This window comes from Antennarius striatus, chromosome 16 (genome assembly GCF_040054535.1).
Source record: "Antennarius striatus isolate MH-2024 chromosome 16, ASM4005453v1, whole genome shotgun sequence".
Classification (NCBI taxonomy): Eukaryota; Metazoa; Chordata; class Actinopteri; order Lophiiformes; family Antennariidae; genus Antennarius; species Antennarius striatus.
Window position 1 is genome coordinate 13,897,571 of NC_090791.1, and position 13,606 is coordinate 13,911,176.

A 13,606-nucleotide genomic window follows, 5' to 3' on the forward strand; every position below is an offset into this window, starting at 1 on the left:
TAGTCACTTGCCTTATAGTTACTGTAGGTAGTTATAATGTCCTCCCGTTGTAGTCAGGCAGAGCTACGGCCACCCCTTCTTGGGGTCCTTCCCGCACGCACCTGTTTTCAGCATCTCTAACACGTCACCAGGAAATACAACGTCAAGTGTCAAGATGCAGCGACAGGTAAGTTACTATACATATTGTTTGTTTACTGCCGAACAACTTTTGTTTTCAAGTTGAATTTAACTTATCTGTATTTCAGAATGAATATTCATGAGTTTTAAGAGTTAAACTTTGAAATCAATCCCCGGAAACGTGTTTGTCCAGTTGTTGTTTTTGCGTTTACGTACATGCGTGCTTCATGTTATCAGGACTCCAAAGAAGCTCCTCTTTTTGGTGAAGATGACTATGACGTCAGTAAACGCAAGTCCAACATCAGGTGACGTTTCCTGGTTTTGTTGTTTTAAGCTTTCAGCTTTAAAAACAGAATTGACTCCAGTCCTGAAGCTCTCTTCCGTCTAGTGGGGGAAGTGTTGTGTTCTGTGGTTGCTTCAGGTGATCAGATGTTATGTGTCTGATAGGTAAGGTCAGCTGCTTGAATATGATGAAGGACTGGGTACAGTCAAGTCAAGTGATTTTTCTTTCCTGATGGAACAGGCATATTCCAACATGACAATGCTTTGATTCATCAAGGCTGAGAATGTTTGCGAGTGTTTCAGGGTCATCATTTCCAAACATGGATTGACCCCACAGTCCAGATCTCGACTCCACTGAGAATCATTGGGACCTGCTGGAGAAGAGTTTTCATAGTGGCCCAATTTGTGCATCGCTAATACAAAAAAAATTGGCAAAAAAATGAAGGCGATCTGGATAGAAAATAGATATGACTTTGCATGAGCTCCTCAAATGATGCCATGACAAATCACGACTGAAGACACTCCAATGAAATATTAGTTACCTCTTTATAGTCAGGCAGGGTGTAACTTTCCAACGATCTGCGTTTCAGACATCCTGTGGCATCATTCTTCCATATCTTCTTCCGAACAAGTGCCATTGCGGTGTACTTGGTGTGTGAATTGCTGGGGAGTCGTTTCATTGCCTCCATGGTCACCATCATTCTCCTGCTGTCATGTGATTTTTGGACTGTCAAGGTGGGGAGATCAGGTTATGTCTAACCAATTCAGCGACTAATATAGTTATCAACAAGTCAATCAAGAACTTCTTGTTTTAGCATTTGTTTAACCAGTGTCCCAAACCTCATCTATTCAATTTACTGTTAATAAGGTATTATGTATTTTATGCTTGTGATGAAAATAAATCAAAACTTTGCTATACGCCAGGATTTCAAACATTGATCTTTTTATTTACCCCAGAATGTATCTGGCCGACTGTTGGTGGGCCTTCGGTGGTGGAATCAAGTGGATGAAGATGGAACAAGCCACTGGTTTTTTGAGTCGAGCAAAGTAAAAAGTTATCTTAACAAAGCAGTTTTTTCTCATGGAAGACACATGTCTGAAAATTAATTACAGAAACAGCAAGACAACTTCAAACAGTGTTCTGCATGTTATCATGTTACTTATTAAATGTGACCCTGCTTCTCTAAGCAGCACTCCACGACACTCATGAATGGGGGACTGGGTTTGAGATAACATACAATAACATACACTAACCATACCTTGCAGCAATTTTTAAGTGTCAGTGTAACTTTTGCTAAGCTCCATCATAGTGTAATGTAGCTGCTTGACCTTATTGCACAAGTGAAGATACTGTGACACAGCAGCATTGTCCTGTCTTTGTAACGCCACAATGGGGACATTGGAAATGGATTTCCAAAGGATAGCATTGGGGGGGTTTTTTCTTAGATTGTCTTTTGAAAAACATGTAATGAATTCTTTTTCTGGGCTCCTTGACAGAGTCGGAAGACAACCTCCAATGCCGAATCAAGTGTCTTCTGGCTCGGACTCATCGTGTGCCCTTTCATCTGGGTCGTTTTTTTGTTCAGCACCCTCCTCTCTTTCAATATTAAATGGCTGGTCAGTTCAGTATTTGTGTAAATTCATTTTATTTCAATCCAATTAGCTGCTAATTGTTGGTTGTTGGTGATTTTTTGCCTTGCAGGTTGTAGTATTCATGGGTTTGGTTTTACAATGGGCCAACCTGTATGGTTATGTCAGATGCATGGTGGGTAGAAAGTCCAACCTGAGGAGCGTAGTGAAGAACTATCTGGATGTCCAGATTTTTGATCAAGTATGTGAAACTTAATTTTCTCATAATGACATGATGTATTCTAACTTTTATGTTTTGAAATGATTTCTGTCTTTCTTTTTTTTGACCAAAGGTATTGAAGAAAACTGAGCGTTCTTGAGTTTGTGAAAACAAGCATCAACACTTGGAGTGAAATGTATTAATGAACAACTACTTGGTTTCTGTTGAAAGTTGCTTCTCTTTTTGGAGAGCTTTTAAAACCATTTTTATGTTTCTGAGTTGTTTCTTCTGATAAGCTTCATTTAAAATACAATATAATTACTCCTAAGAATATTCATCTTTTTTCCAAGTAACAAACTGTTTACTTTCTCAAACTTGGGTTATGAGCATTAAATTTATAGTGCTGCTTTCAGAATGTCCTTTTGTTAAAACATGTTTGTTGTATGATGGAAGAAGAGCAAGCAAGCATTCATAGTTTTAATGTTTATAAATATTGAGGGATTCTTGGTTTTCATTGTGTAAAAAGGGTCAGGATCTCTGACAGGGAACTGTTGTCTCAAACAAATAAATTATATTTATTACAGTTCTTTCTACAGGATGTGTTTGTTTTTGATTAGTTGTTCCTGCCACACCAATCCTGTCATATTGACACATTCTGTGTATTAAAGTTTAGAAATAAATACAACAATGGGATGTTTATGTATACTTTTATAATAAGTTTTAAAATTCCTCATATCAATATATTCAGTCTACATCACACAGCTGCCGTCCTTCTGCAACTAAATGAAATGGAAATACTCAACACAAGACACTTTAAACTTCCCCAGCTCTAATTCGTCAGTCTGTCTGCACTGAGTATTTAAACCACTAGGTGGCAGCAGAGGTACAGAAACACCTCTGTGAGTACAGTAATGCAGTATAAGACGGCTCCATTCAAGTCCTGAAGAGTGAGGCGTCCTGTCCCAATTACAAATGACCATTTCATATGCTGTCACATACAAAAATGTCTTTATTCCATTCATAATCAGAAATAGGGTGAATCATTTTAACTTGACATCCAGAGAGGGCTATAAAACTTTATACTGTATGTACATGTCACATCGGGTAAACAAAGTTAACAGGCATGTAACAAGTGTATGCTGAAAAAGTGTTGGTCTACAGATTTACAGTTAAAAAAAATAATCATGCACATAATTTTTCAGAGAAGATCTGAGGTGCTCTTGGAAGGTAATGCCACACATTAACATTCAATCCATTTTATTAGTACCAGAAAGCAAAGTGGTTTACAGAACATTCATAATTGACCATCACATATAACATTGCAATAAAATATGCAGTGCCAAGAATCAAATAGAGAAAGAAAAATATCTTATCCAATTTGTTGGCAAGATTATAATATATCTGACTGTCCTTTTTCTCTGTCTTTTGATCTTCCAGAAGGCCGACCAACTTACGGAGCATTTGATTGTTCTCGTCAGAAGGATTCAGCTGAATGACACTTATGTCAGGTTTGACTTCTGTAGGAAATAAAGTGACGTTGAGAACTTGAGTTATTGTGAGCATGAAGCTCCGTCATTCAGAGTTTTAAAAAAAAAATCGTCTCTCAACAGTAGTATTTCTTAAACGATCAAGTCTTACTCACCCTCAACCTCTTGTTGTTCATCGCTTGTTTTGACTTTTGGTTTTTTTCTCCCTGTGACACACCAGCAGAAAAGGAATTTGCCATCACTTGCCAACCCGGTCAGCATCATGGACACCAACATGCTCAGCACCAAGAAGGATAGACAAACACAGAAGTGGGTTCCTGCAGCACAGAGGAATGGTTAGTGACTAGGACTGTGACCATTAACCAGATTAAAGCACAAGCATGTTTGAGACTCCATGCAAGCTGACTCACGGATGACGGGGCTGCAGAAGCTGTCTCCTGGGAGCACGTCGTTGAGGATGACGAGGAACATGGTGAAGCTGAGTACCAGAGTGACCTTGAAGCAATTGCGTTCACCTCCTACTAGCGGCAGAGCAAAGCTGACCACATCAGCCAACATGATCAGAATACTGGGCAGCAGTAGGGTTATGAAGGGGTTGATATATTTGATCCTCAGTGACACCTGAGTACGGCAAATACAATCATAGGACAAAACAGAAAGTACTTTAACATATAGAAGTTTCAGCTTGTAAACAAGAAAGCAGAAAAATTCAAATCTTTATGCATATTAGTAGAAAACATTATTTTCATCAATTATTTCCTCATTTTAATGAAATAGTCTCTAGAATTTTAGTAAGCAGAGAGCACAGGTTATAATCTGGTCTTCCAGCTTAAATACTGTGATAGTAACACACATGAACCTACCAGGATGTAATTTCTGTCACCTCTCTGTTGCTGGTAGGCCACTTCTTGTGTTTCCCAGTCTCCATGGGTTCCATCAACCATCCACAAATCACCCAACACAAGCTCGATACCACATTCTAACAGAAAAGTACACACATGATGGACAATTTATCTTTATTAATGTAACAGCTTCTCCAAAAAGCAAATGTCCACAGTACCCGTATTTCAAAGTATGCATGCTGTAATAATAATAGCTGGTTCAGCCTAAGGCAACGGTTAAGGGAGGCAAAACTATTTTTTTTCCCAAAATTTTGGTCAGCTGGCTTTTTCTTGTGTAACATCACATAAGTTTTTAAACCAGGAAGTATCCTGCATATTTCATCATCACAGTGATGATCCACCTCCATCTCCAGCTGGCCGCTGTCTCCCATTTAACATCTTAGCAGAAGAACACTAAACCCAGTGAGGTGAATACGTATTAGTGACAGTAACAGCCAGTCTACCCCTACAGATTTATGTTCTGACACTTGTTTTTAAAGCAAGTAATTAAGAATAAAATTTATTTTAAAAAGTGCAACTGTAAAATTAAACCTGCCATATTCATCAATTCCATTGTTCTTCTATAGTTTGTAAAAGGATTGACTTAAATCATGTATAAAAATTGTACTAAGGTATTGCTGTGCTCACCATCAATGGTCCAGGCTTGGATTGCAACGGGGCAGGCATCATCAGCAAAAGGGAAGTTGAACAGATCAACTTCACAGCTCACTTCTGCGTTTATGATGACATTGTGCTTGATTGTACCATCATAGTACGCCAGGAGATCACGGGAGGTGTGCCTCATGGATGTTAGTATTCTACAAAAAGAGCCACAGATTTGTCAGCATGATGTTATAAATAGTTACTTGTGCTGGTAGTTGGAAGCTCATATGCTATGATTATGGTTACGGTTGGACTGACCCATTTGTCACATGCAGCTCTGGGGTCCAGACTTTCATTACTGGCAGGATCACTGTATCATATTGGTAATCTGATTTGTTCCAGCTCAAATCAAGATCATTCCATTCCTGTGGTTTAAAATCAAAATGAGTGCAACTGAAACACATGTTCTGTTCTTTTTATGCATGTAGAATGAAGTTGAAGCTCACAAGTGCGGCTAGCATTCGAACAATCAGGCGGAGGTTCTTTGTGTCCTGTTTAAGAAAAGAAAAGGAATATTTGAAGGTGCAAGACCATCACTAAAGTGAGAGAATGCAAACTACCTCTCAGATGAAAAAGATTTAACCTGAGTTTCATACCTTTAAAGTGTAAATCGATCACGCTTATGATAACATCAACAGAAATAATGACACATATTTATTAACTCAACAAACACTGCAGCATAACATGGGGATTTCTGTTTGACTTTACTTATATTAAGGTTTTCCATACCCTTTCTGCTCACTGAATGCGTCAGCTGTTCAATTTAATTGTGCTTTCTTTAAGTACAGACAAATTTTCCCTAAAATACGTTATCATATTTTTAAGTCCTCTTGGATGAGTTAAACATTTGTATCAGTAAAAATCAAAACACACGTTGCACTAGTTCCTCCGTAAGCATCCTAAATAATTAAATACATACATCAATAAATAAATATTACAAATTGTTATAAAAATTAATAATAGCCTTAAAATGCATTCCGTGATACTTACCACTGAGACAGTTTGGTACTCCATGAATGGCACATGAACTAAATGGGTGCAGTTTTCACCCTGTGGCTGAGACAAAGGCTGTTTCTTTATCAGCATATCAGCCAGACACCGGCGGGTTCTGCAGGTGGAGTTAGAACCTCCGACTATAAGACCTAAATGTGCATCAGGTTAAAATATTTTCATAAATACTTCCTCTTATCTACTGCCTTTCAGAACAGGGTTTTGTTGCACTTACCTGCTGTTAGCAGACTTAATAAAAAAGCTGCTTTCAATGGATGATAGGATGGAAATTTCAACATTTCTGACAACAGGAAAAATAATAAATTGATCTATGACTAGTGAGTACACGCTGACTGACAGCTGCAGGCCAATTTTTACTGTCCCTACATGTTTGCTACGTGACATTTAAATAGACCTGTCAGTGACGTTAAACCACAGATTGTCCATGAGGCAAGACAAGACAATATGACTATGACACACAATAGTGTGCGAGGATACCAGTGCGTGGTTAATTACACTGTAATCCTGTGTACACACTCAGGACAGAAATGCAATTAATCTGCCTGTCTGGTTATCTGCCTCAAGTTCCAGGTTGCTCCAGCTGCTATTTGTCATTATAGCTGGCCATGCTACTCAGCATTACAATGGGACTGCGGCGAGCATGCAGGAAAGTGAGCTGAATGCTGAGGATGAAGTTTAAAAGCCGCGGCGCCCAAACAGGGATGTGGGACAAAGATGAACTTGCTGTGGTTTTCGTGTGGTCTAGAATAGGTATTGAAAACACATTGTTTTGACAGCTGGATATTCAGTTCAGGTTTTTATTTTGCGTTTTGACAATGTGTCTCGCAAGCCATTTGGATTATATAAGGTTAATTAGGATCTAACATGGATTGTACTATTGAACATTTTTTTTCTTTATTCTTCAACTTCATATAGAAGGTATGATGGAGGTGTCATAATATATTTGTAATATGCAGATTACAGAAAGCAGTTCGTGTTATATAACATATGGTAATGTAATGTAAGAAAGTAAAAACAGAAAAGAACAGGATCTACCTGTATATATACGTCTGTAGAAAATTGTACATTTATTTTGATTTTTAATGGCTACATTTTAATTTTCTATGTTTTTTCTTATGTTCATTCATTCAGTCATCCACTCATTTATCCATTCATTCATTCATTTTCAATACCTGCTCTTTTTGCTGTTGCGAGGTTGCTGGAACACGTCTCTCTTTTTATTTGCAAAAGTTTAAAGGTAGCAAAAACCCAATCATAACGTCAAACTAAAACCAAGGCAGTCAAAGACTACGACATCCATCGACACCCCTAACATACTTGCATAGGTCAAAGATCAAAGCTAGTGCTCTCACCTACTTTAATAGATCAAAGCACAAGTTTTGATCTATGGTTTTACCCACACTGGCCTTCTCCCTTGTCTTTCTATCTTATTCGGTTCCTCAGTGTAAAAAAGTTTAAATTTGATCTTGACCTAGTTTTCTCAAGGTCGAGGTCATCATCTCACTTTCATCCCCTTTGCCGCCCTTGTGTTTTTTTTGTTTCATCTTCGTGTGTGCAACGGTTGCAAAGATATTTGGTGGAGTAACGGACGGACGGACGAACACACGAACGCTGACAATTACAATAAATTACCGCTTTGAAGCAGGATGTAATAAAATTTGATGGCAGTGTGAACAGATGCTTTTATCTCCATTCCACTGTAGTGTTTTATGAAGTATACAGACACTCTGTATGCTATACATTTTGTAGTAGTACTCAACTGTGTACTACTGGACCTTACTGACCCTAACTACTGTAAGCTAGTGCTGAGGTTTGCCCTTCTACTCCAAAATACATCAAACACCTTCCACTTGATCTCTGTGTCGAATAAAGTTAACTGAACTGGTAGGAAACCTGGACGTTTCATCTGACATCCAAAGGACTCCTTCAGTTCTTTATGTAACACATCCAAAATCTGGATGGGAATCAACACAAACACCTCCTACGTTTTGTGGCACTCTCTCAAGCTTCTGATTCAGGGCTTCACCCTGCTAGCTGCTGTCTTTGACCTCTTCTTGCCATCACTCACAGAGTGTGATCAATGAAAACACGGGCGGAGCTCTCTTTTCTTCCGCTTCAGGCTTTTAATTCAGAATTCTGGTGATTTTTCATTCGCTTTGTTAATTCAAATCTGTCATTGGAAGTAATTCAACGGGCACATGATTCAGAACAAATCAATAAAAAACAATCAATCTACCATCCTGCACATGGGTATCTTTCCACTGAAGGAAGTAAAAATATTTCCTTTGTCATCAGACAGTTGCCACTTGTACTTGACAAACTGTTCTTATCTCTAAGAGGAATGTCTGTTATCTCTGTCTTCACACGCCTTATAAAACAAGATGTGCTGAATCGGGATGAATCAGTGATCAGTGGCACTCGTGTTCTATTTTTAACAACACAACGAGGTTGTTTTGGTGTTGCTGATCTTTTTACAACAGTTTTAGATGTTGTGACTGCAATAAAAGTTACCATGTCCCAGCGGCCCAGCTGTGATCAGTCTGCTCTTATCAGAAGCAGTGTGAGGGCACCTAAGACAACATCCTTGTGCCAATGACAATATATCCACCCGATGGACCAAAGGTTAACGTTCTGTTCAATGAATCACGGGAATCCAAGGGAAGATAATTCAAATATACATTTCTGCAAAACAACAAAAACATTTTTCTATCAGTCTATTGAAGGCTGTTTTTGGTGAAATTAGTTATGTCATTTCAGTTTCTTCATCCAGAAACAGTAAGAGGAGGAAGGGGGTGGTGGTCTGAAATACTCCACAGGTCATAAAGTCTTCAAGATTGTCCAATAAGGTGGAAGAGGGAAGTGATTGCTGTGGTATCAGAGGAAAATGGGACTTTGCCTCAGGACCAAGCCAGCCCCTAATACTCCACAACCAACTAAACAGAAGTGACTTCCACTGAGGTAACACATCGTTTAATGTTGCTAGACCTGATGGGCTTATCCGACACCTGACAAACTCGAATCTCTACCCAAAAGGTAAGATGAATGTTAAAATATACAAATGTGTTCTTCTTTCCCTTATAAACAAGAATTCTAACAGTTTACTTTTCAATTCTGAGGTGAAAACAAATTTGTTTTTGTGTTGCTATGAAGACAAGATATTTATTTGTGTTGCTGTGAAGTTCAGAAATTTACTTCTTTCATTCCAAATTTGGGAAATATGGATGTTAGAGCAGCATGACAGATTTTTTTTAAATATTGCTAAGACCTGAAATAAATATCATGGTTGTTTGCCTTTAATGGATAAGAAAGTGATGGGAGGTGGGGGCTAAGACAAGCTAAGAGCAGGAATTTAACCAACGGACACCTGACAAGCACTGAGGCCTAGAGGTATATGTGTGGTACAAACTGAAACCACTGAGCTGTCAGCACCATAGTATAACTTCTTATATGTTCTCCAAAACTGTTTTGCAGTGAATTTAGTTTAATATTAATATGATTAATGATTAATCACATAAAGATACAATTTTAGATTTTAAATTAGGATTAGGGTCATATGTGGACATTTATAGAAGTGAATGTATAATGCCTCAGATAGCAGCAACCTCATAATCTATCACTGGTTCATAAAAACAGTTAAAAAAGAAATAAGTAGTTTGAGATGATAAAATATGATGAAAGTAGCGCTGATTAAACAACCAAGCAAAATTAATGAAAATGAGTTGACATAATTACCATGTGAACATCAGAGGCTGACCTTGTGACCTTTTCTGTGACATTGTGTTGCTGAACACGCAGGTCGCCGCACTGACCTTCTTGCCCTGTAACTTGTCCTTGCCCCAGATCTCAAAATCAGGCTAAAACTGCCTGAAAACTGTGACACAATTGATAATGAGTCTGAACATCATGTTGACCTGGTGACTTGTGATGTTTCTCTGATTATTTCTACACCTTCCCCTCTATTACCATAATTGAAACATAAACTTGTATAACTACGATTAACGTGCTCTTGTAGCTGGTCTGTTAGCAGTCCGGGGTCCATATTCAGTTTACTGCCTGTCTGTCTATTCAAATTCCAGTCAAGTCTTATTTGGACAAACATTTATCTGAGTGACAGGAACACAGATCTTAGGGTAACATCATTTCAGCAACACAAATTAGAGCTCATTAATCATAAACTAAGATAAAAACATCATATATGTGTTCCCAGAGGAGTCAATTATGCAATAAAAGCGGTAGATAGAAGAGTGGCAGTCCTCTTGGAAGAAAGTACAAGATACGAGTGGGTTTAATCAGCAGTACATGCTTATACATAAACCAGATTGCTTCCCTTTCATCAGTGACATTTTAAGACACTTTCAGGATATGAAACTGATAAAAACAAACGTCCTGAATTTGTCATTTGTTACTGAAGAGAAGAGGGCACGGTTGAAGTTTGACATTTGAAGTAACATTCGGAGGTGAAAGCTGTTAGAGGTGGTTGGAAGATAATAATTTACCCTCATGAGGACTAAATGAGGTTAATAACTGTGGTGGAGGTGTTGATTATTTAACCGAGACATACTTTCTTCTGAGTTGTGAGTCAAAGACACAGGTGATATAAACTACATGACATCTGTGGAAGATTTTACTTTCATTTTACAATTTTTGGCCGCAAACCTGATTAAAGTGTCAATTGGATGCTGACAAAAGGTTCGTCATCATCTGCATAGACCTTGCGAAAAAGAAAAAAAAATGGTAATGATCTAAAATAATTTTGAAAAACAATAAAGGATGTGGATGCGATGTGACAGAAGACAAGATTAAGTGAAGCATTATGTGAACAGCAGGTAGAGCTAAAAATAAAAGTTAAATATTGATTGATATTGCTAATGTCAACACTCTTACGTGAAGCATCACAACTGTGTTACTTAATAAGTAGTTTGTACAGAAACTACATGTTATGATAGAACACTTAGTGTGCGGAAATATCAAGTTAATTTAAATGTTGTCACAGATTCCACGACACAACACATTTGTAATATTAGCTTAAATGAAGAAGAAACACACACACACACACACACACACAGGGTCTGCAAGCATTCACATAATGAGAAGTAGAGTGATGCGCAGCCCCTTTGTGGTGCAACTAATGAGCAACTTATAAAGGAGATGGTGCCTTGCTCAGGGGCACCTCGGCAGTGCTCGGGCAGTGAACTGGCACCTCTCAATTGCCATATTACAATCTTTGATCTACATGGGCTTTGAGCCGGACACCCTCCGATACCCAACCCAAGACCTAGCAGACTGAGCTGCTGCCACCCCTTTTAAAGAGTATCAAATACTAATATAGCTCTTAGTGAGCATTGGAGTATTTTTAATAAAACATGCCAAAGGAAGGATAAATATGCTTACATTTGGTGCAACTCATTAAGTGGTTTTAGAGAGCTTTAATAGCACAGGTGTTTTTGGAGTGCAAAATAAAACTCATGGTAAATAATCAACCTGTAAGACATGTACATTTTTCACATGCAGAGCGCTGCTCAAGTCATTTGCTGCTGATAGCCTGAGGCTTGGTCTGACCTGAGCTGTTTGCTCAAACATGAAGGCTTCAGCTTAACAAACAACTCTCTGACCCTTTTACATTTTAGTCACATGTAATGAGTACTGCCCTGTCCCTCTTGCCCTACAGTCCTCACCTTCAACTCAAAAGTGTCTTTCTAACATATATTCTCCATCATGTATCTGTCGTTATCCAGGAGACGAAAAGGCAGCTTTGGTCATCATGAGCGCACGTAGGGAGGAGCAGGTCATCATCGATACCCACTACACCACTATCCACACGCTGGGCAAGCAAAATGGATCCAGTCCACTGCGGTACATGCAAAAAGATGGAAGATTCCCTGTAATTTTCCAGAAGGCCCCAGGAGAATGGAGTCCATTCCTGATGGACATCTTCACCACTCTTGTGGAAATCCGCTGGAGGGTGATGCTCCTTATCTTTTCCCTCTCTTACATTCTCTCTTGGCTCACTTTTGGCCTCTGTTATTGGCTCATTGCATACGTACATGGAGATGTCGGCAGTGCAGATAACAAACCATGCGTGGAAAACGTGCGTGGCTTTGCTGGTGCATTTCTGTTCTCCATGGAAACCCAGGCGACTATTGGTTATGGTTTCAGGGGCATGACCGAGAACTGCATGGTGGCCATCGTGGTGGTGACAGTTCACGATGTATTCAGTTGCCTCCTTGACACTATTATCATCGGTATTGTTATTGCTAAAATGGCTTCTGCCCGTAAGAGAGCTCAAACAGTAGTTTTTAGCAACTGTGCTGTGGTCAACCAGCGAGACGGGGTTCTGTGCCTGTCCTGGAGACTTGGAGACCTGAGAGGTAATCACATCCTGGATGGCGTTGCCAGGGCCGTGCTGGTGCGTTGTGTGAAACGACCACAGGGATCGATTGCGCTGTCGTACAATGACCTGGACATCCAGAATCGAGATATTGTCCTTGCCACCCCAGCAACCATTATTCATAAGCTGGAACCCGGGAGCCCCCTCTACTGCCTGAGCCCTGAAAACCTGCTGGAGGATGACTTTGAGCTGGTGGTGTCTTTCACCTATACCGGCGACTCAACGGGTATGCTCCACCAGACACGAACGTCATACACACCATCAGACATTCGCTGGGGTCAGCGCTTCCAGGACATGCTGAAAGTTGGCAAGAAGCGCTATAAGGTAGACTACGCTCTGTTCAATGAGACCACATGGGTGCCAGTGCCACTGCTAAATGCAGAGGAGTTTGACAGGAGGAGACGTGCTGCAGAGCGAAGTCAATCCCACAACTCACGGTTTCCATCGATCAAGAGAAATGGAGACATCTGCCAGGTGAATCTCGATGCCATCGGAGAGGTCATGCAACAAACCTGTTTGTAGCTCCGTCAAGACTCAACAGATACGACACCGACCTTCTGTGAGGGCCACTCTGGCTATAGAACCACCCTTCCACCAACAGGCTTGACTTATCCCATGTTCTTGTAAATATATTTATGATTGTAATGTCATATACAAAATTTATGTTTTCTTTCTGCTTTGTGGGAATAAAAACAACAATAAATGTGAGTCTGATAAAAGTTTAATTGTCCTCATTAAAGTGTGCAAACATGCAATTACAGTGATAAAACCGGTCACAAGAAGAAAGACTGTCACTTAAAAAAAACAACAACCTAGATCTCTTCAGGGGTTTATGACTTTTAAAAAATATATCATTTCAGTAGGAAAAATGGAGGATCCAGATCTATTTTTCATCAGGACTTAAAACTTCTTGCCTTTCACAGACACATGAAAACCACTTCAGAGACTCTGTCTCTGCGTGATCTCAGCTACATATTGGCAGCAGTGA

The 13,606-nt window shown here is 39.4% G+C and overlaps 3 protein-coding genes across 4 annotated transcripts; 2 read left to right on the top strand and 1 right to left on the bottom strand.

Annotated features, from left to right (window-relative positions):
• Positions 1–135: 135 nt before the first annotated feature.
• On the top strand, positions 136–2,756 carry zgc:112148 (uncharacterized protein LOC550424 homolog). 2 transcript variants are annotated; one of them, XM_068337274.1, is made up of 7 exons: positions 136–166; positions 355–422; positions 990–1,134; positions 1,357–1,446; positions 1,897–2,016; positions 2,102–2,230; positions 2,322–2,756. In XM_068337274.1, the coding sequence occupies exons 1-7, from the start codon at positions 155–157 to the stop codon at positions 2,346–2,348; spliced, it is 591 nt and encodes a 196-aa protein (XP_068193375.1). In that variant the 5' UTR covers positions 136–154; the 3' UTR covers positions 2,349–2,756. The 2 variants fall into 2 exon arrangements, with proteins under 2 accessions (XP_068193375.1, XP_068193374.1); XM_068337273.1 differs by lacking the exon at positions 136–166 and having other exon boundaries at positions 193–422.
• A 472-nt stretch (positions 2,757–3,228) lies between these two features.
• LOC137610327 (5-hydroxytryptamine receptor 3A-like) lies at positions 3,229–6,305 on the bottom strand. Its single transcript, XM_068337903.1, has 8 exons — positions 6,210–6,305; positions 5,666–5,710; positions 5,478–5,584; positions 5,205–5,374; positions 4,539–4,654; positions 4,086–4,296; positions 3,831–3,992; positions 3,229–3,705 (listed from the first exon to the last, which is right to left on the bottom strand). Exons 1-8 carry the CDS (start codon positions 6,303–6,305, stop codon positions 3,449–3,451), a joined length of 1,164 nt encoding a protein of 387 aa, XP_068194004.1. The 3' UTR covers positions 3,229–3,448.
• Positions 6,306–9,161: 2,856 nt separating this feature from the next.
• On the top strand, positions 9,162–13,218 carry LOC137610077 (inward rectifier potassium channel 16-like). The gene is made up of 2 exons (XM_068337512.1): positions 9,162–9,263; positions 11,966–13,218. Exon 2 carries the CDS (start codon positions 11,992–11,994, stop codon positions 13,138–13,140), a length of 1,149 nt encoding a protein of 382 aa, XP_068193613.1. The 5' UTR covers positions 9,162–9,263; positions 11,966–11,991; the 3' UTR covers positions 13,141–13,218.
• Positions 13,219–13,606: the final 388 nt, after the last annotated feature.